Raw genomic sequence first — 21,216 nt, 5'->3', positions numbered from 1 at the left:
CAAAATGCATTATGTATATCGTTAAAGTTTAACACAGATTGAACACCTTTAATTTTTTATGTTATTTCACGCCTAAAGGTAACTTCTCATACGTTCACATGACGCACGGTGGGATATAGGTTTACGTCAGGGCGTCAGAGCAGTCCCCCCTCCTACCACTAAAAAAAAAAAAATTTTTTTTTTTTTTTTTGTATCGGAGGAATCAACAGCCGCCATCTTGACGCGGCTCGGAGTAGGAATTTCGGGGGAGCACAATTTTTAAAACCGACCGGAGCAACTCAGACCCGGCTGAAACGGGATTTTTCCGGTCGAAAATCGAAGACTAGATTCTTCCGCAGAGAATGAGGCCAAACATGTGAGGGTTGCGGGGGTTTTTACCGTCCTGAAAGGCCACTGTATATTTGATTTCCCTTTCAGAGAGCGCCGCTGGTTGTCGCCGTATCTCCGTCCATGGAACGCTGTATTTGCTGGGGAGACAGCGACGAGAAAAAATATCCGCCTCATAGAAAATATTTTCTGAATTTTCCTTTTTCTATTTAAGCAAAAATTGGATTTTATCGCTGCTTATTTCGACTGCTAAAAAATGATTATGTACGTGGGTGAAACCGGCCATCTGCGAGCTAAGRGATTTGTCTGTACCCTGTGTAATATTTTATAATTGTTTTTTATTTATTTTTCTCGAACTAAAATAATTTTTGGACGCAGTAATTGGGGATAATTATGTGGGTGTTGGGTGTTGGATTATCATGGGGTGATCTTCGGTTGCGAAGCGTGGCGCTGTTGCCCTTCTTTTAAAATCCGTCTTCTCCGGGCAGCATTTCACCACTCTGCCAGTCAAGAGAAAATAAACTACTAACGTCGCTTCTTCGCACGCAACATTGGAAGGAAGAAAAAAAAAAAAAAGTTACGCATTATTACAAATCAGACACTCAAGGTTTGGTCTGACCCTGTTATTATTTTCGCGGCATCAACATCCATTGATCATTTTCGCCGAGCAGGATGGCTGACAATCTGCTGGATGCGGGACCCCCCACTGCAAAGCGACCCAAGATTAATTCACCCATATCGGGATCAGACGGCCCAGGTAAGGACGCAACACCCACTTTGCTCTCATGTAGCTTAATAACAAGGGGACTGACTAGAACACAGAGAAAAGGAACGAGTAAAATAACACCAAGCTGCCACCTGAGTCGTGGGATGCGCAAATATTAAGAGGAACTGTACAAGAAGTTCCTGTTGGATTCCTCCAATGAATAAACTCATAACAGTATTAAAAACCAGTTAGTTTCAAACACCTRATAATCTCAGAAAYTCATATTTTTCCAACTTCTCTCTGCTTCGTTACAAAAATAAAGCCATTATGGCTCTTTAAATAGAGTTGCATCTTTTAAATGAAGGCTGCTATTTGGATTAGTTATTTTTGCTTCTGATGTCTTGGTTTGTGTGTTTTAAAAAAAATAAATCTCTTTGCGCAGTTSAACTGTGCAAAGAGTCCTGCATTATTTTACCAGTTGAAGAGTTTTTTGAACCTGTCTTGAAAAAGTTAACATCTGTCCATCACTCAGAAGCGTGCTTGAAGGAAAGAAATGGGAAACATAACTTGGGCTAGATGGGACTTCCTTTTTTTTTTGTCACTTGTTGAGTTTGTTTTTGGGAGAGGAAACATACAGGACTTTATAAAACTGCCTGCCATTTTAAGGCTGAATATCACTGATTAGCCGTAGGGTCTGTGTCTTCACTTGCCCAACTTGCAGAGCAGCTTTTCTCACTCAAGTGTGGAGGAGAAAAAGCTTGTGTACATTATGAGCGTAATCTTATGGATGTTGTGTCTTTGCAGTAAATTTAAGGGATTTAACTGATTCTTACCGGACTGTCTTTCCCAAAAAGTTGCACTTTTCCAGGTTTAAYCTTTTGCGTTCAGTGCTATACTTTGTCCTTTTAAAATAGGTTGTCTCAAAGTRTTTTATACATTGGAGGTTTTATATGCAAGGAGATTTTYGCAGTTTAACCACATGTACAACATTTAGCATGCCACATTAGGTAAACATGAAACTAAAACCAAAATGAATAACAGCAGCTGATTGCTGTCAGTTGACACAAAGAACAGCATTGGTTTCTTTTTGTATAGTASAGTAACATTGGCAGCATAACAAGTTTATAACAGCTGGGTGTTTAGTTGGTTCATCTACTTGGCTTCCAGCTTTCTATTGTCTGCTTGACTGTGGTTAAAAGAGCTGTGCATCAATAACAGTTACAGGTAGCGCTCCTTTAGTTTCCAGGCCATTCGTATTTCTCGTCACTTCTGTTCAGACTTAAAAGCATTGCAAGCGTATGGTGCAACATTTTAATGGTTTCGAAATCAAAACCTCTTAAAACGTTGATTTGCTTTGCCCGATTTTAAACCAATATTCTCTCCAAGGTTGAGTGAGGCCTCTGGGCATGTGACAGGTGTATTGCATTAATTTGGCAGGCAGCAACATTAGCCTTACCTTAGCCTAGCCTAGCCTAGCCTCAACCCTATAGTTGAAAGGTATTGTCTCTTGTCAGAATGCCAAATAAATAAATAAATGATTAGATTTCTTTAAATTTGCTGCTTCATTTCATTTAGGTTGGACCTGCTGTTGCATCTGGCCTCTTGCCAGATRTCAGAATGGGGTAGTTTTACCTTTCTTCTTCTTTTTTGGTGGTGGTCAAAATGCTAAACAACTAGATTTACATTTGTTACTTATTCATTAAGTTAAGTTAGGAGCTCAATTTTACAGCAATAAATGATGAAAACAACTTTTTACTTTCTTAAATTTCCTGAGCAGGATAGGTTTAGGGGCATGCTTTAATGCATAAATGGGACTAACCTTGTAAATCCTTAATTTTACGTTGAATTTTTCTGTTTTTCTGCACTTTTTTTCTTATTTTAGTTTATACACAAATAACCAATTACTAAAAAATCTAAATACACAATTAGAACTTTGATTAGGGTTAGTTATAGACAATATATACTACTTTTGCGTAAAAGAAAGAAAATATATATATATATATATATATATGTTTGGCTAGGGTTGGGCATCAAGAATGTATTGGAACTGGTACTAATATTTCAGTTCTCCTGGAATTATTCAACTTTTTAAATTGTGATTCCTAGTTTTGATACCCAGTCCTCTGACTGAAGCCACCAAATTCCAGGTCTTTGATTTCTGTGTCGATCTTCCTCCCGTCAGGACTTTCAGCTTAGTGCCGTTTATTATCACATACTTTACCTGCTGCTTACCTAGACTGGTTCTTAAGTCTCTGAAGAAGATGTGGGGGGAAAAAAAAAACAAGAGTAAAGTTTTACAAAAGATAAAAAGATTATAGAAATAAAATGAATTGAAAATGGAATTGATAACTGTTGAGAACTGGAATCGAAACGAGGAATCAAAATGTGAACCAGAATTGTTCAACTGCCCAACCCCTAAATAGAGCTGCACACTTGTTGAAAACTATTGGATTGCAATTTTGTAGTTGTTAAATGTAGTCACCTATTAGGATTAAGTCTTAATGGCTGAGATGCTAAACCCTTAGCATCTCAACCCTTAGCTGAGATGCTAAGGGTTTAGATCTCATGTTTAGCATACATGAGATGCTAAACCCTTAGCATCTCAACCCTTAGCTCAGATGCTAAGGGTTTAGATCTCATGTTTAGCATACATGAGATGCTAAACCCTTAGCATCTCAACCCTTAGCTCAGATGCTAAGGGTTTAGATCTCATGTTTAGCATACATGAGATGCTAAACCCTTAGCATCTCAACCCTTAGCTCAGATGCTAAGGGTTTAGCATCTCATGTTTAGCATACATGAGATGCTAAACCCTTAGCATCTCAGCCACTAAAGAAATACTCCTGCTTGCAAGTTTGTTCATTCTTCTGGTCAAATATATTAAAGATATGGGGAGCATGAACACAGGATTCTTCAAATATTATTTCCTGCTAAATATTACATCCAAGCAGTTCTTGGGGGTTGCGATGTTTGACACGTTGATATTGCGACGATGACCACAATGCATCAGTTGCACTCAAAGTCCATTGAAATGCCTTAAGTGTGAAAATTTTCTTTAAAATAAMCAGTAGTTTTTAATTTAAATGCATAATATGTAAAAAAAAATATATATATATATATATAGACGCACACAATCAGCAATATCCTGTATTTCTGCAATCTCTGAAAAACGAGATGCTCAGTTGAAAAGTTACTGTACATCAACACATTTCAAAATTATTATATAAATATATTACATTTTTTCAGTCAAACAAACTTTTCAGCATCTTAATGCAACTTTTAAAACATTCTAGATGTCATTTAGATTTTGGCAAGAAATTTCACCGACGGTTTGAATTTCACCGACGGTTTGGTAAACCATTCCTCTGCTGTTTCATCTCTGCAGACTTGGTCATCTCATGCCAGACTTTTTTCCAGGTGTGAAACAGCAGTGTGTAACATCAGGTCGTTTCCTGATTAAAGTGTTAATTCGGATCCCACTGGGAGGATACTTTGCAGCTCCTCTTCTCCTTTTTCTTCCTTCCTTACTTTGAACTTTTGAAAACAAGAAACTCATGAAGTTCCCCCTTTGAAAGGGATGGAAGCGTGCTTCATTTGGGAGATATTGTAAAATAATAGCACACTTCCAAATCAGATTATCCAAAAATAAGAAGCAAATTATTTTTCTGTGGTTAAATTGCTTTAGCAAATTGAATTGTACATTTAATTAATTGCACATCTCTACTCTGTTTGTAGACTTCACAGCTAAAACAGGTTGCCTTGCCGTTAAGTATCTTGGATATCCCTTAAATATTTTTAACCATTTACCTTTTGTACGTATGTACCATGTACGTATGTACCATGTTGTTGTGTGATTTACTACAGGCACGTCMGTTAGACCCCCTGCTACAGGCCCCAGTTCAATGGCAGGACAGTCTGGGATAAATCTTTGCTGCTGTCCTGCCCTAAAGCTCACTCTGGTTCTTAACAACTCTTATTGGGCTTTTTGTTTTTAATGCCTCTGTCTTGGTCTTTGTTTTACTTTTTGTCCTTTCAGACCATTGTTRCCAAACTTATCAACTTCTCACCCACAAATTAAACTGGAAAAGACGCCAACTGTTGAGTACAGTAGTGTYACTCAACATGTTTTGTTTTTGCCCATCGCCATTTTGTACCCCACTGAGTTCTGCCGTTTTAGTTCCCAACTTCTTTAGGTGCAAAACGTAACTTTCTGCATGCTGCCTAACTGAAATCTGTTGAAAAAAAACAAACATTTAAAATAAGTTGGATTTTAGATTTTTTTATGGTTTTGGGTTTATTTTTTTAGTTTTATAACAGAAATTGATTTTACAACTATATTTTATTTATTTACCTTAATCTCTGATGAGGAAGCACCCACACCTTGGTGAAGTCCCGGCCCCAACTTTAAGCATCTGCGGTCAGCCTACAGACTGTCCTTTGAAGGGTCAAGTCTGAGTTTGAAATTAACATATAGATTTATCATCTCCTCACATCAAAATTTCAAGCAGTTTAGCTGTTAATGTGTAATACATAAGAATTGTGTTCATTGTAATAAGTTCCCTTTTCCATGTGGCGCAGCATCTGTGGGAATATTTGCTGACTCAAACACGGACTTTTAGCATCCAACGGTTACGAAGCAGAATAGCCTGACACAAAATGTGTATGAGCAGCAATTTTTAAACAAACTAGACCTCAGCAGTTTGAAAGACAGGAATTCCCACCTTTGTTTTGTCCAATATTTGGCGTTTCATTTTGGTCAAAGCGAGTTAAAACGGGGAAATGTTGCAGAGAGAATTAACACACACAAACTGCGGGATACCCCTAAACTTGTCTTTGACCACATCCTGGCAGATCAGAGCGGCGTTGACCAACAAAACGAATTGCTCTCTATTAGGATGGTTATTAAATGGGATTTTTCTTTGGGAATTGGTATTGTGCTCGAATCCATTTTTCCAGACTTCATGTGTTTTGTCAGCTAATGAATTAATATTTGTTTATGCCTGATTTATAGAGAGGTTGTATTTAAGTAGGGTTTTTGTTTTGCATTTTCAACATGTTAGTTCAGCCTCTGGGCAACTCAGACATAATCCCTCATTGTATGAAGGACAAGTGATTTAATGTGAAGGCCTGTAGATGGTATATATAGACTTCATGGATTCAGTAAATGCAGTTTTTTCTAAGATTGCATAGTAAATCTGTAATGATAATTATTTTTCTTTATTTGTTCTTTTCAGTTAAAATGAATAATCAAAAAAATCGATGATTTGCATACTCCTAATATCTGCAAACAGAAATTGACTCCATTTGGGTCTCATTTTAATTTTTGGCATCAGGACGGAGGAGCACGCACGCTGAGCTGTTGCTCACGGACACAGATTAGCAGTCTTTGATGTTTATGTTAATGTGTGACAGTTTTTTACGGGGCTCCAGACTCATGTCAGTGTGCGTTTGTGCCCGTGGCCACAGGCCAGTGTCAGGCTTGTGTTCATTTGTACAGCTGAATGGGCGCGTCGATACCACGGGCAAGTTTGAGCCACTCGCTAACGGCACTGCTCACCTATCGGGCTTTTTGCTTGCTTTCTTTGTCTCTGAGGACCAACATATATGTTAGCGTTTGAACAATTGGAGGAGGGGGAAGCATAAAAATATTCCCTTTTGCAAGATTAGTAACATTTTGGCAGATAGCTGATGTCTGCTGTGGTGGAACTGATCGAGATGAAGGGTGGGTGTCGTTGGAAGCCACCCAGATACCCTTTGTCTCCTCTCTACGCCTCTTCTTTTAACATTTTGCATTTTGCCACGTGTGTGCCAATATTACTGTTATTTTATGTTTGTTTGTTTTTTTTTAGAGGATTTCATTCATTAATATTTGTGTGAAGAAAGGTTCCTATTTTCTTAAACTTTTATTGTTCATGTACATTTTTCAAAGCAGTTATGATTTGTCTAATGCTGTTTACACAAGTAGAGCTGTATTTTCACAGCTTTACTTGAGTTGTGTGCTACACATTTTGTACATTTTTAACTTCGATTTTGAAATAAAAATTGCATATGTAAAGTTTTACAGATGTTTTTCTCAATTAGATTTATAGGGATAAACTCACAGGAAAATTAGACTCTTCAGTTTTCTCCAACTCCGGATGTAGTATTTGTCACATAAATGCAAAACAAATCAAAATGCAGACTTTGATTAGTTTGCTTTAAGCTAGTGATGAGGCCAATGCTTGACTATGGAACAGGACAATAAGACTCTACTTTATGAATTGACTTTTAAAGCAAACTTCTATTCAAATCTGTTTGACAAGGAAATCAATTATTACTCGTTTATCTTTTAAATGTGTGTGCACGTACGTCTAGAAGAAGACAGAGTGACAGCCATTTACAAGTTAGCGTTATTTTTTTTACCATTTTCTCATGGTTGTTTAGGAGCTCAAAGCAGGGCAGTGAAACCACAAACCTTTGCTGAACTAGAAATGCAGCCTTCATGATACTGTTTTGAGCGCTAAAAATTTAAGGTAAGGTGATTATAAATATGAATGTTACATGTTCAGATCAGATACATGATTTTGTTTTTCTTCTGAATTTGCTGTAATGAGTGACGGCAACAGATAATTTTGCTGCGAGTTGTCTTTAAATCAGTGGACAGTGACTGTTTTTCAGGTTAGTTGTGTTAATTTTAGAGGTTTTGATTTTGATCTTTGAGTTTATGCTTTGCTTCTTTTGAACAATCATTGTGTAAAATCTAAGATTAATGCGGGTTTATTTAGCAGTACAAACTTACTGTGCTGCTTCAGGATGGTTACCTGGTTTATTACCTGGTCCTGTAATTACAATTTATAACAAACAAGCTTTCAAAAGGATTTTGATTTTATAGCTGTTATTTTTTGTAATTTCAAAATGTGCCACTCAGCCTAATTCTTTAGACATGAAAAAGATTTTTAAGAATCTGGCTCAGTTTGAGGTGCCTTTCTTGTCGCTAGAAATTGTGACAAGAAATAATGTTGGCTAAGTGGTTACTTAGCCAAAACCATAATGCTTGCTTCCCATTTCTAAATAAATTTAAAAGAATATAGGAAAGTAATGATGGTAACATTCAAACTGAACATTTTCAGCATTGTTTTAAACATGTATGTTTATGTTCAGAGATGAAGTTGAAGCACATGAAGTGATGCCAAAGGAAACAAAAAAAGCATGGAGAAACAGACAAACATTGAGAATCCTCCACTGTCGTATAGATTGTTTTAGAAATGTAACTGTTTGTTTTTTATAATATTGTTCCTCAGTCAACTACAGTGATGGTGGAAAAGGAAATTGCATATTGAATAAAAGCTTCAGATATTACTTTATTTCTTTAGGTAATTAAGCATTTTCTTGAGTTATGGAGATTAATATTGATAAAACCGCACATCTTACAATCCAGTGTAGTTGCACAAATATTTTCTGGAAGAGTTCGTATTGCTTTTCTTCCATTTTGAATATGATCCCATTTGGGCCCATTGACCTTTCTAATATGCGTTTATGACCAAAACAAAGTAATTTTCAGCGACAGGTTACAAATAATATTTGTTGCGGTCAATTGACATTTTATAAACGACAAATAGAATATAAGGAATTACTTTAAAGCATCAGAAAAGTGTGTACAGAATAATAAAAAAATAACCCGCTAATGTCCTTCTCATATCCAAAACAATTGTCTGAACGATGGAGTGAAATGGCCATTGTTAGAATTTAAAGCTGAGTTGTTAAACTTACCTGCTAATTAATTTAAAACAACAAAATTATTACTTAGTCAACATATTAAAATGTTCTTGTACAAACAATTGGCAGACTAAACATGAGCAAATGTCAACAGCAGCCTGTTGTTCACTTGCAGAAGGCAGCCCTTCAGTTTTTACTGAGATTTCATGTATAAACAAAAATGAGTAAACTTGTTGTATTTAAATTTACTGTAAGCTGTTCTCTTTGTTGAATTCAAGCTGTATGTTTTAGAGTTTCAACATGAATGAAAAGCCAACATTTTAGGCTTTCGCCAATGTAGTTTTTGAACAACTTGGAAAGAAAGAAAACTTGGAGTCTTCTTCCCTCAGTGACAACTTTCACAGCAAAGAAAAGCATATTTAAAATTATACAAAAAAAAATATGAAAAACAATTTAAAGAAACATTTTGAATACAGAAATATGGACTTAATAGAAAAATATATTTAATACCTGCTTCAAGGTTGTGAATTTCAAAAGGTATTTTTAATCTAATAAGGTTCATCAGAACACGTATTGTAATTGTAATTTCTCAAAAATGAGTGTATATGGTRTGTTCACTTATAAAAAAAAAAAGAAAATCAGAATTTTGGATTGACTGATCATCACTCTGGGCTAATAAAGTTTACCTGAAATAATTTACATTTATTCCCATTGTGACAGACAAAATAAAACACTGCTGCTGTCCCTGCACGCTTAAGTTTTCGTTCTCAATTGTTATCACATAATGTTATCTTCGCTGAGAGCACCAATATTTGTTGCTCCTGGGTTTTTAATAAAATAATTTAGATTCCGTTATATTTTTTATGCTTCTATTTTGATTTTTGTTTTGTTTGTTTTATTACCATAAAGCAACTGTATTTTTTGCTTGTGGTTATACATTTACTCTCATACTGTTTAATGGTTAGTTGACTTTGCAATGAGTGCATATAATGACAAACAAAAAAAAAAAACCCGCTGAATTTACATATCTAATTCACCTTCTGTCAAATTTTATTTGTGAAAAAACCCCTGAATATTTACTCTGTAAAGTTAAACATCACAATGTAGCTTCTTGCTAGCACAAACTCTCATGATTTATTGTTTGATTGACTCATTAGAAGCAGCCCCACTTTCTTCTGTGGAATGGCTTTTGCTTCCAGTAAATGTAACGTCTCTTTTTTTTTCCTTTTTTTTTTTTTTTTTTTAAACTGCTCCCTCCATTAAATGCCAGATTGTCTATTTGTTTATCTTGCTGGCTGTAAGTATGGCAGCACCGTCCGGCTGCATATCGTATGATGTCAAACTTCCCGAGTTGAGTCTTTTGATTAACGGTGCTTTATTTCCTTCAGCACACTTTTGGGCTCAACTGAAATTTATAAATGCGGTTTTAGCCTTTATCTTTGGAAAACTGAAGTGTCTAATTTTCCTAATTACTTTGAAAATGCGTCATTAAGAAGTAGGTTGGATTCCTCTTTTGTTATAAATCAGTGGCGACATAGAATAAGGTGTGTGTTGGGGTGTGGTTGTTGTTTATTGGCTTGCATACAAAAGCKCGCACACACCTACACAGGAAGGACCTTGGCATTGCCACGTGATTTGGGCTTTAGACTTCAGTATTTTTATTGGTAGTTGGTTTGTTATTTGCACAACTGCAGAGAAAGGCTTTGCTTCCCTGTCACTCTATTGCAACTTTTAGTTCAAACACAACATGTCACTCGGATTGTGTGTTTTCTGTCTGTTTTCGATTGAGTACTCTACAGTTGCTAAAAATGATTTTAATACCCGGAAAATAGCCAGTTCCGTTTTTGTTTGAATAAATACATCATAAATGTTGATTTTTTTCCCCTCTCTCTCAAATATAAAAGCCTTCCTGACAAAATGGTACCAGCTGAATCATTTAGTTTCACAAATATGAGAGTACGTGAACATGCTGTTTTGACGTCACTGCTAATATTAAAAATGACCAAACTTAGATTTTTTTTTAAAATAACATGTCAAAAAAGGTAGCCGCTTTTGTGTTTTGAAAAAAAAAAAGTCAAATTTTACATTCTTGTGAATTCCCAATATATGTATTTAATACTAGGAGATGCATTTACTTTTGCCCTTATTGTACAGTTGAGGTGTTCAGCCTTTTTGTCACMTGGGTTAAATCATAAAAAGTATTCATGGCCCAGAAAAATCACACTTTTAAAAAAGGAAATCTCAAAAATGGTTTGCTCTTTTTTTTTTTTTTGCTCAACAATAAACTAAGTATGCAATGTTTTAGTTTGACAAATAGTAGATGTTTTTTAGGAAAGAAATACCAATCATTGAACACCAAAAACGTAAAAGTAGGTTTATCTTATTTTTTTTTTTTAAAACATGTAAATTCTGTGGGCTTGTTTGATACGAAATACAAACAAATTGATTTATTTTCAGCCAGAAGTAAGAGTCAAATTTAGTTTACTCCTCCTTTGAACATTTTTGCTGTTTTTATTAAAGTTTTATTAATTAATTAAAAGTAAATTTGGATTAACCAAAATTTGCTTTGGCATAGAAGGAACTGGGTAGATGTGGTGATATTCACAAAGAAATTAATGAAAATGTAGAAATTGGGGTGCAAAGAGACAAAAACTTTGTGTACCAAACATTTTCCATTGCAAAACCATTTTAATTTATCTGTAATTGTTTTGCCCAAAATTAAAACAAAACAAACCAAAAAAAAAACAGCCTCCATCAACCTGCTGGGCGTATGGTGGGGAGGTTAGTAAGAGGAAGGATTACGAATGCTTGATCCAGGTTCGCATTAGTAATGTGTTTTATTTAGCTACTTTCTCCAGCAGGTACTATTGTAAGTTTTAATTAAAGCCCTTGGAAGTGAGGTGGCTAACTTTTCCTTTTCCCTCCTGTCTCTTTTTAGATCTTGTGTCGTTGCTTGATCTGGAAAACGACCTTCCTGATGAGCTTATCCTCAATGGAGAGTTGGGAAACGGGCCGTCTAACTGTGGTCCAAGTGGCGTGCCACCTGGTCTCAACTCGGCTATACCTGACGCCGCCTCCAAACACAAGCAACTTTCTGAGCTCCTGCGACCCGGAAGCTCGTCTATTCTGGGGGGTGCGCTCAGTTCTGGCAGTCCCCAACAGGGAGGCATGGTGCCGAGCCAGCTGGGTGCGGTGCTGGGCAAAGGGCCTCTGGGCCAGGGTTCGCCCAATCACCAGTCGCCCCAAGGCCAGAAAGGTGTTTCCACTGGACAAGGAAATGGAGTCATGGGCTTTAACCAGACGATGTTGAACAGTGGTCAGGGTCATGGCGTTATGGGCCAAGTGGGACAGGTCATGAATGGTGCTATGGGACCAGCAGGCCGAGGGAGACCTGGGCCTGGCATGCAGTACCAAGGCCAAGCAATGCAGGGGACACAAGGAGGCGCTGGACCTGGTGTTGGAGGAAGTGTGCTGGCAGAGACTCTGACCCAAGGAGGACCTCAGATGGGTGSACCGCACACCATGAATGCCCAGCAAGCTGGAAACATGAACAAGGTGAGTTTAAAAAAAAAAAAGGAATATGTCTGACAAAATATGAGCTAATTTTTTGATTAATTTAAAAAGTGAAACTCATTAAATAGATTTATCACAAATTCAGTGCTGTCTTTTAGCATTTCTGTTCATCTTCATGTTGATTTACAGCTAATGAACACCAATAATCTTATAATGCATTTTAAATTTTTCTTTTTTTCATTTACCACACTTTTTTCCTTCTACGAAACTTTCCATTATTAAGTTTCTATACAGAATATTGTGAACAGCCAGCTATGACCTTTCTGGCTCGGCCTCCTCGTGGAGGATGTCGGTGCCTGTCTGCTAGAAAACAGTCAAGTCAGCAGTCTGTGCGTGGGCCTGAAGTTACAATCAACATTAAAACTTGTCTTTTTTTATTTTAAAACTAAATCATTTATTGAGATGGATTTGTCATTCAACAACCGTTCATATGTTAGACCTTTCCTGTTCTACATTGTAATCTTGCATTTATATTTTGTTTTTGTCTAACATTCAATCATAAAATCAATCTGTTAAATACGGCCTTCTTCACATCTTAGCGACATGAAACTGGATCAAGCTGTGAAAATGTTGCTGAAAACTCGTTGCTTGGCATTCGTGCATTGCGATCTTTGAATGAGCAGCGGTTTGTATTGTGCTCTGCTGGTTTTATTGTCTCCGAATATCTACAGTTTCAAGCACTTTGAAGTGCTCAATGCGAGAAATTGTTCCTCCGCTTGTCTGAGAGATACAGGGCTTTGTGGTTTGAAAAGAAGCCAAGATTAAAACCAACAGGCTAGCTCTGGCTGACATTGTTACAGCAGACGTCACCACATGAAACAAGCCCCTCCTTTCCTGTGCAGACGTATGCAAGTTAATTTTTCACAATGTGCTTCAGAAATTCATTGATTTGACGCTGTTTCGTACGCCGTCTTATTGAAATTAGTTGGGACGGAGCAAAGTGAGAGGAAAGCTGCACTGTGCAACAAATACAAATCTAAAGCGTTGGACATGCCTTTGTATTCATTGTCCCTTTAATATGGTGCCCCTAAATGAAATCCCACGCAACCAACTCCGCCTACAATTTTCTAGTTAAATAATTAAATCGAACTCGCATCTGCATAGCTTAAAGTCTAAAGGCAGCTATTATGGGAAGGCCTCAAAAGTGTTTTTTAGAGATCTTTAGTGAAGAATCTCCATCCTGAAGACCAAAACACACAGCAGACAGGTGAGGGAGAAAGTTTAAACGAGGTCAAAACATCTCACAGAGCCAGTCTATAATCTAAAAATGAAAGGACTGGAACAACTAAAAACTGTTGCAAATGGCACGAGACCAAAGCATCATCTTGATTTACTTGGCAGATTACTTGGCAGATTGCGTAAAAGTGTCAAAAATGTCTAAAAAAATTGTGCAGCCTGTGTTCTTGGCTTCTGTTTGAAATGAAAAAGACTGACGTTTTCTCTCTTTATGCAAACAGTTTAAGTAGAAATGAAAAAAAAAAAATCTGAGTAAACAGAAGCCATTTTTAATGTTTGAAATGGTCCAAGACCGATGTGTCAAATATAAAATTTTATTGTTCATCACTTTTAGTTGTCCATTTGATCTGTCCTTCTCTGGAGGCAAATGTTTAGCTTAAATATAAGAACTTGATTAGGAAGTTCCCAACACTTGAGGATAATGAACATGCAAAGTTTTATATGCATTGTAAGAGTTTATTATTAACACTTGAAGAAACGAGGCTCACAAGCTGAGGGAGGGGAGGCACTGGAGGCTTTCCGTTGCTGCGTTGCCTTCCTCTTGCCCCGGYCGACAATCCCCTGATAAAGRCAGTTCATCAAGTGGGAGAAGCCATTGGTAGGAGAGGTTGGATGTGTGAATGAGAGGCAGACAAGCATCTGTGGGTTTTATGTGCAGGGAGGGGGAGGGGCAGGCAGCGGTGCAGTGCTCATTTGTTGTGCAAGCTGGTCTTTCTCTGTGTGTGTCACGTACCGTTTTTCTTGAGACTGGGCAGGGCTTGCTCTGTCGGGCTGCTTAAGCCACGGCAAAAGAAGAAAGTCGAGACCGGCAGCAAACCGCTTTATGCCGGAAACGTCTGTTAAATTTGTTGGATTAATTAATTTATTAAAAATAAAAGCACTAATCCACTTCTGTTCCTTTTGACTGTTTTAGATTTGCTCTAGTTTTCTTACAGTGGTCCAGTTATTGAAAAAAATGCATAATCCTTACATTGGGAGCAACTAATTATGGAAAAGGTTAATTGAGAAAGAAAAATGCTGAACATCCTGCCAACAAGTAAGGATGCCCAGCATGCCTTTACCTGTGTTGCATTAAAAAATGTTAGCAACACAAGCTAATTTTCCTGGAGGCTCTGCTCAACAAATCTCTCAGCTAAGAGCTTTTATTCCTCAGATTAAATAGAAATGGAACAGTAACTTTAAAATATGTAAGTATTGTTTTGTGAACCATTCCAGTGCTAATTAGGGGTTGAACGACTACATATTTTTTAAGGTTGACTCCATCATGATAATAGTCGAGTCGATGTCGACTAGTCGCGGTGACGTCATAGTGACGTAAGCGCAAAAACCCTTCATAACTACTTGGAGGCTTTATCAGCTATTTTCACTGCAAATATTGACACCCCTTCCCCTTCTCCCGCTTTTACTAAGTCTATTATGCAGAATTAAAAGAGCAATAAACAGATCATTCTTCGTGAGCGGCGGAGAAAAGTTTGTTGCACAAAGTTGGGTCTGACATTTTTTTTTATTCCAAACACCAGGTCATGCTGATGATCTCTGGGTAGTTTTACTTGTATGGGAGTCAAATTATCACACTGACCACAATGGCGCTTTTGGAACATCACAAACCAAACGTATTATGAACGGATCCCGTTTGGTTACAGTTGAATTCAGCGAAACCACCTGCTGCTCCTCCGCCCGATGTGCAGCAGGAAGCTCTGCTGACTCAGCAGCGGCTCTCTGACCGACATGCAGACAGCGGCCGAGATCGCCTCTATCAGACCCTCCGGATGAAGCTTGGACTTAGTTTCCAGATGTAGTCAAACCATATTTTTATAAGAGCGTAAAGCTGCCAGGTTAAAAACTTCAATACGGAGAGTGACGTGGATCAGTTGGGGGTAGTTGAGGGATAAAAAAGCCTGACATCATGACGCGCTKTCGYACATTACTCCGGTTGTTTATTTGTTTATTTTTTTAAGGATTTTTTCGGCACTAGTTTAACAGCAATCTGACTGTAAGGGGGCAGAGAGAGCGGAGGGGGTGGGAGAGAGGCATGATGGGCCCAGCAAATGGAGGACTGGAGTCGGACTCCTGACTACCACGGGCTAAAGTCTCTGCGGGGCGCTGCGCTAACCACCGTGCCGCAAAATGCCCCTATTGCGGTAGCCTACGTGTAATTTACAGTTTCTCTTTGTTAAATTATTTACATTTTTATACAATTTGAGCTTTCTGWCRAACTCACCTATTCCACCTTCTTTCATTTCCTTGGAAAAATCTGTTTTGTCATCTGATTGCGACTAGTCGACTGGCCCAGAAAAAAGTCATTGCAGAGAAAAGAATCGACTAGTCGACTAATTGGTGCAACCCCTAGTGCTAATGCAGATAAAATATACCACAAAATGTAAGTATTCCACTATAGTACAGGGGCTGGTGATAGTGATTTTTATCGTAATATTCTAATATATCGAAGTGTTTTATGTTTTGAAGTAATCATAAGTCTTTTGACACTTATTGGCACTTAAATCTTTATCACTGAATACTGTAAGAGCCTCAGCAACACAAATATGGCTCTAAAACCAGAATAAGTTATCTGTTAATAAATCTCTTTTCTCAACATTAACATTAGAATTTTGCTAAACAGTGCACAATTGTTGCAAATTGTTAAATGTAAGTGCATTTATTGATAAACTTATATAATCAGACTTTAAACAAAATGAACCTGAAAAACTAATCTGTTTTGGATCAGTCAGTCAATTGAAGTTGAGCCCCATTATTGCAGGATGGATTTCAAAGGACCAATAAATGATGCAATATATACCCATTCCTATGAAATGTGTTGCTCCTTGTAAAGAAACCACCTATTCACATAAAATGTATAAAATACTTTTTTTCCCCTCTGCCCTACATGTTTTCTTATTAAATGCCAAATATTATTAGTTTTTGAGAATTCTTACTTTCCTCAAAATGTTGACAACTTTCAAATGAAATTTAGGCACAACTGCGTATTTCAAGAAATCAGCCAAGTTATCAGGATTCTCCTTAATATTTGGATAAACTTTCCAGATGACTGAAGGTGCCATGTTCATCTGTGAGAATATCCAACCATCATACTTTTCTGGGAGGGTTGCATGTGTCAAATATCAACATGTTTTAGTGCAAAATTTGCATATCGGCTCCAGAACATCATCAGCAACAGTCAAATGACTCCAGTTTAAGATGGGCTAAAAGGCATCTTAAACCAAGTCAAAAAGCATCATAAAAAGACAGATTACAGATTAAAAATGTGCACAGAGAGAGAGAGTTTAATTTTTACGGACATGTCCTGAGGTCTGATGAAACTAAATTAAAATTTTTGCACCATAATGGCCATTGGTACATTCGGAGGAAAAAGGGAAATGCTTCAAAACCTGAGAGCACCATTCTTACTGCGAAGTATGGGGGTGGCAGCATCATGTTGTGTGGGTGTTTTCCATCTAAGAACATTAAGGGGAAATAATATAGTAAAATCTCCAGACATTGTCAAGAAGTTAAAAGATTATGAGTATTTGTGTGTTTGCCAGGGACCATTAGCATTCTGCCAGAATGTGACTTTTGGACAGAAAAATTTTGATTTGATCAATGTTGAGTTTTATCTGTCAAATGTTGAGGAAATGTATGTAAACGTTTGATTTTGAAAAATGAAAACGCATTACTTCACATTATTGCTGCATTTAGAAAATGGAAACAATTTCAGTTTGTTGACCATATTTTAATGCCTGTTGAGAAGAATGAATTTGATACCAAAAAAAAAAAAAACACCTGGTTGTATATTAAGCTTCTGTTTTGAATTAGAATTGGGAAATTCCCYCTTTGTTAGGCTGCTATCTTTTGTGTGTACCAAACATATTATGACACTTCAAAATAGGCTTTATGTTGGATTTTGTGAAAAGAACAGTGTTTCCCCTAGGGACTTTTGTCTTAAGGCCGGCGGTTCTGCAAAAGCAAAAATTACCTAGACAGGTAATTTTTTCATTGTTTTCTTTTAATAGCACCAATCGCTTTGTAGAGCAATTGTTTGATGTAATCCAGGTAGCAGCCATTAATACAAACTAAATATATCTAACAGCTACTGAAGAAGTACTTGAACACGTCTTGAATACGTCTACATGTTCAACAGAGTATTACTAAGGAGGACAAATTTGAGAATCTTCATAATTCATCTTCTCTACTGTATTTATACATTTCTCTTCGTGTCTATAGTTTTATCTATCGTCATATTGATTTTGAAATATCTCATATCACTCACTTTGAAATATCTAATCTCTTGCCTGTTTCTGTCTCTCTGCGCTTTTCAGTTTTTGTCTACTGTACCTTTCTCTCTCTCTCATGTATACGTTTCCTTACGAAGCTCAGTCTTATACAGCCAGAGGGAACATTTCCCCTCCGACAGCCAAGCCAGGTCAAAACCTTTTATTCAGTGATGACTGTATTTTTGCTGTTTGTCAGGAGCAGGGCGTGAAGCATTTGGGCTATATTACATGTTTGTACCTGAGACTTGCTCCTCTCAGGTAGGAAAGGAAGCGGTTCCCTCAAAATGAAACTGAGCTTGTTTAACAAGATACAGATATGCTTGCTCGGTTTGCAAGTTTCTGCAACATGTTTTCTGTTTGTGTGTATTCACCAGCACATGATCTGCAGTGTGTTGGTGTCGGTGACAGCGTATGAAGCGCATGTTTTCATCCATCTTTTATAAAATTCGTAATTTCATAATAGCGAGCGGAAAGTGGAGGAGCGACCACTTAGGGACAGAAATAGCTCATGATGTGATCATATGGCATTATTTACATATTTTAGATATACGTTATAACTTTGAACCTTGATCTTTTTGGGGTGATGGCAGGAGAAACGCTCAAAAGTATTTTTGATGGGATGTTCTGCACTTTTGGCATTCTTGTTTTCCTGTTGTGTTTACTGCTAACATTGCGTTGAGACTTCATGTACACATCTCATTGTGCTAATTGAAAGTTGCGTTTTGGGACGATCTCTGTGTTTCTGGGTACTTTTGAACCCGACAACCTGTTAGGTCCCGTCCACACAGGAATGTTTCTTCCTAAGATAAGTCAGTGTGGGTTAATTGCAGTCAGCATCATCATCGCACTCTAAATGAAATGATCTAAATCAGTGTTTCTCAACCTTTTTTGGGCCAGCGCCCCCCTAGCCTTTATCCAGGTCACTCACCGCCCCCCCACCAAAGAATGTGTAGGCTACTTTGCACTGACCATTATTTTAGAATTAATATTACTATCATTATTGTAGATGTTTTGATTTTTATGCTCGTTTCTGTATTTATCATCAAAAATAATTTCCCAAAGAACAAAAAAGTCATGGGAATAGAAATTATTTTCACAGGCGTCTACGAAAAATGCAATGAACATTTAAGTTAAAATTGGTAGGGCTAACAGCAGCCAATCAGAGTGCAACAAATATTCTTTTTCTTTGCCATTTTCTTGTTGTTAAATATTCCACAAAATGACCAGATAAAAGATGTGCAACATGCCAGTTTAAACTTTGAACTATTTGCAAAACGACTGAGCTCTGCAACATTAAAACATGGATAGAACTGTAACTACATTAATCATAGCTCTTCTTCTGTTCAGTGTTTCTGTCGGTTTCTGGTGGTGCAGCTCTGTGCTGCCTTCAGGAAAATGGGACATCAGAGCATCATCCATAAAATTTCACCCACATGGCATTTATTGTGCAAACCAGAGCTTTCAGTGGAAAAACAAAAGTTCCAGGTCCTTTTAATGCCATACAAATATGAGACAGAAACATGGATTATATCTTTATATAGACCTGTCTATTGATTTATAGATTGATAGTTTTACTGGACAGAAATTACAAAGAACAAATCTGGTTCTTAATCAAATCCTAATGAGTCAAATTGAAAGTGTCATGGAGTCATCAGCCTCATGACATTAACACTGACATGAAAAATAATATTGAAGAAATAAAAATATCAAATCAAATAAAAACATAAATAAGTGATAAGTTATTTACCGTTATCGTCTGTAAGATATATTTATTCTCAGTACTAGATGTGGTCTGAACAAACCCATAACATTTCAACAATAATATTTTACCTTTTATCTGGAAATAGTGTCTGTTTATTCTTGCCATACCGTCCTCTGTATTAAGTATTGCTTGAAAGGTCTTGCCATACCAGTTTATTCCTCTGTATTTACTTTAGTTTCTTAGTTTATTCTTGCATTTTGTTCTTCATTCATTTCCATTTAGTTCCCTTTGATTAGTATTATCCTCTCTTGGTTTATTGCTATGTCCACTTTAGTTTCTTTCCTGTTGCTAGATTTTGTTTTATCATTTATCCATTATAAGACGAATAATTTAAGACGAATAATATTAACTCATCACCTGCTGCGCCRCCTAATTGTCATGTGTTTCACACATGACAATTCTTGTTCTCTCCCAGCCATCATGTGTTGATTTTTTTCACTGTTCAGCATCAGATTCTCTGTTTTTTATGCAATAATTCACATCTAGTTTTGCGCAATGTCTTTTTTTTTTAAGTCCCTAAGGTGCAGGGCGGTCGATGGGGAAAAGGCAGACTGACATAAACCTTTTAAAACAACGGAAACAATTTCTGCATTGTGATTATTGAAATTTAAAAGTGCTGTGTTGTTCTATCACCCCCGTTTCATACCGGACCACTTATAGCGTGTTAACGCTATAAAATGAACGCCCTCTATCGTGGAATCACCCATGGAGGGATTTCTTTATTTCTTTATTTAAATAGGTTCATTTTTCAGAGGGATACACAGTGAGGGTATCGTGATTTTAGCTACCAGTAGCAGGAGAACGGAGCTGCGCCAAGAAGCTAACAAAAGGTAACAAGCACTGTAAAGAAGAAGAGCTGCCATCGATACAGTTGGAGCCAAGCAACTGCACAGTTTAATGTAACACAATACAGTTTTACCAAGTTGCTCAAAGTCTAAACTGGCATTGTTGTGCATTTAAGGTGTAAAGTTTACCTTCGACCAAACGCCCCCCAAAGGCATCCCAGCGCCCCCCTTTTGTAAAAATGTCTGCCAGCGCCCCCTGCCGTCCTCTGAACGCCCCCTGGGGGGCGGTACCGCCCACGTTGAGAACCGCTAATCTAAATGTTACGTTTTTCTAATAACATGCAACCATAGCTSAAGAGAATTTATTCAGGTTTTAGTAAGTTGAAATAATTTTTCACTAGTGAGCCATCTGCATTATGGTCTATTAGTGAAAAACACACAAATGGACAAATGACACCTTATCCTTAATATGGTTGGCATCTTACATTTGTTTTTGGTAGATAATATTACCACAGCTCTTCTTTTGAAATGATGTCCGGAGAGTGGATTCACTTCTCTGAGTACAAATCCCAACTCCCCTTAAGTTTCCACCATTTAATTGTACAATTGCGTATGTTTCTTACTAGACAATGGCATAAGTGAAACTGAAAGAATATCAGAGTTCAGAAATTTGTAATTTCATTCGTCCATGACGGAACAGAATTGTCATGGTCCGTCATGGACGATAGGTTTATTTTACTTCCACTTAGTTGCACATGGCCCAAATTTGGCAGTTTGGGTAAATTTAACCATCCTAAAATCTTTTTTTTTTAAAGTAGTGCTATATTGTTGTGAGAGAAAGCCAGCCAAGTTCCCCAATTTTAA

At 37.2% G+C, this 21,216-nt stretch overlaps 1 protein-coding gene across 3 annotated transcripts in view; it reads left to right on the top strand.

Annotated features, from left to right (window-relative positions):
• Positions 1-200: 200 nt before the first annotated feature.
• crebbpb (CREB binding protein b) overlaps positions 201-21,216 on the top strand; it is a 41,642-nt gene continuing 20,626 nt past the window's right edge. For all 3 annotated transcript variants that reach the window (XM_008416709.2, XM_017306336.1, XM_008416708.2), the window contains exons 1-2: positions 201-1,084; positions 11,667-12,283. In XM_008416709.2, coding sequence (XP_008414931.1) covers positions 1,000-1,084; positions 11,667-12,283 — 702 coding nt within the window. In that variant the 5' untranslated portion in view covers positions 201-999. The remainder of the gene's footprint in view (positions 1,085-11,666; positions 12,284-21,216) is intronic.

This window comes from Poecilia reticulata, linkage group LG8, assembly GCF_000633615.1.
Source record: "Poecilia reticulata strain Guanapo linkage group LG8, Guppy_female_1.0+MT, whole genome shotgun sequence".
Taxonomy (NCBI): Eukaryota; Metazoa; Chordata; class Actinopteri; order Cyprinodontiformes; family Poeciliidae; genus Poecilia; species Poecilia reticulata.
Note: the sequence above shows the minus strand (reverse complement) of the source record. Positions and strands in the feature narration are given on the sequence as shown.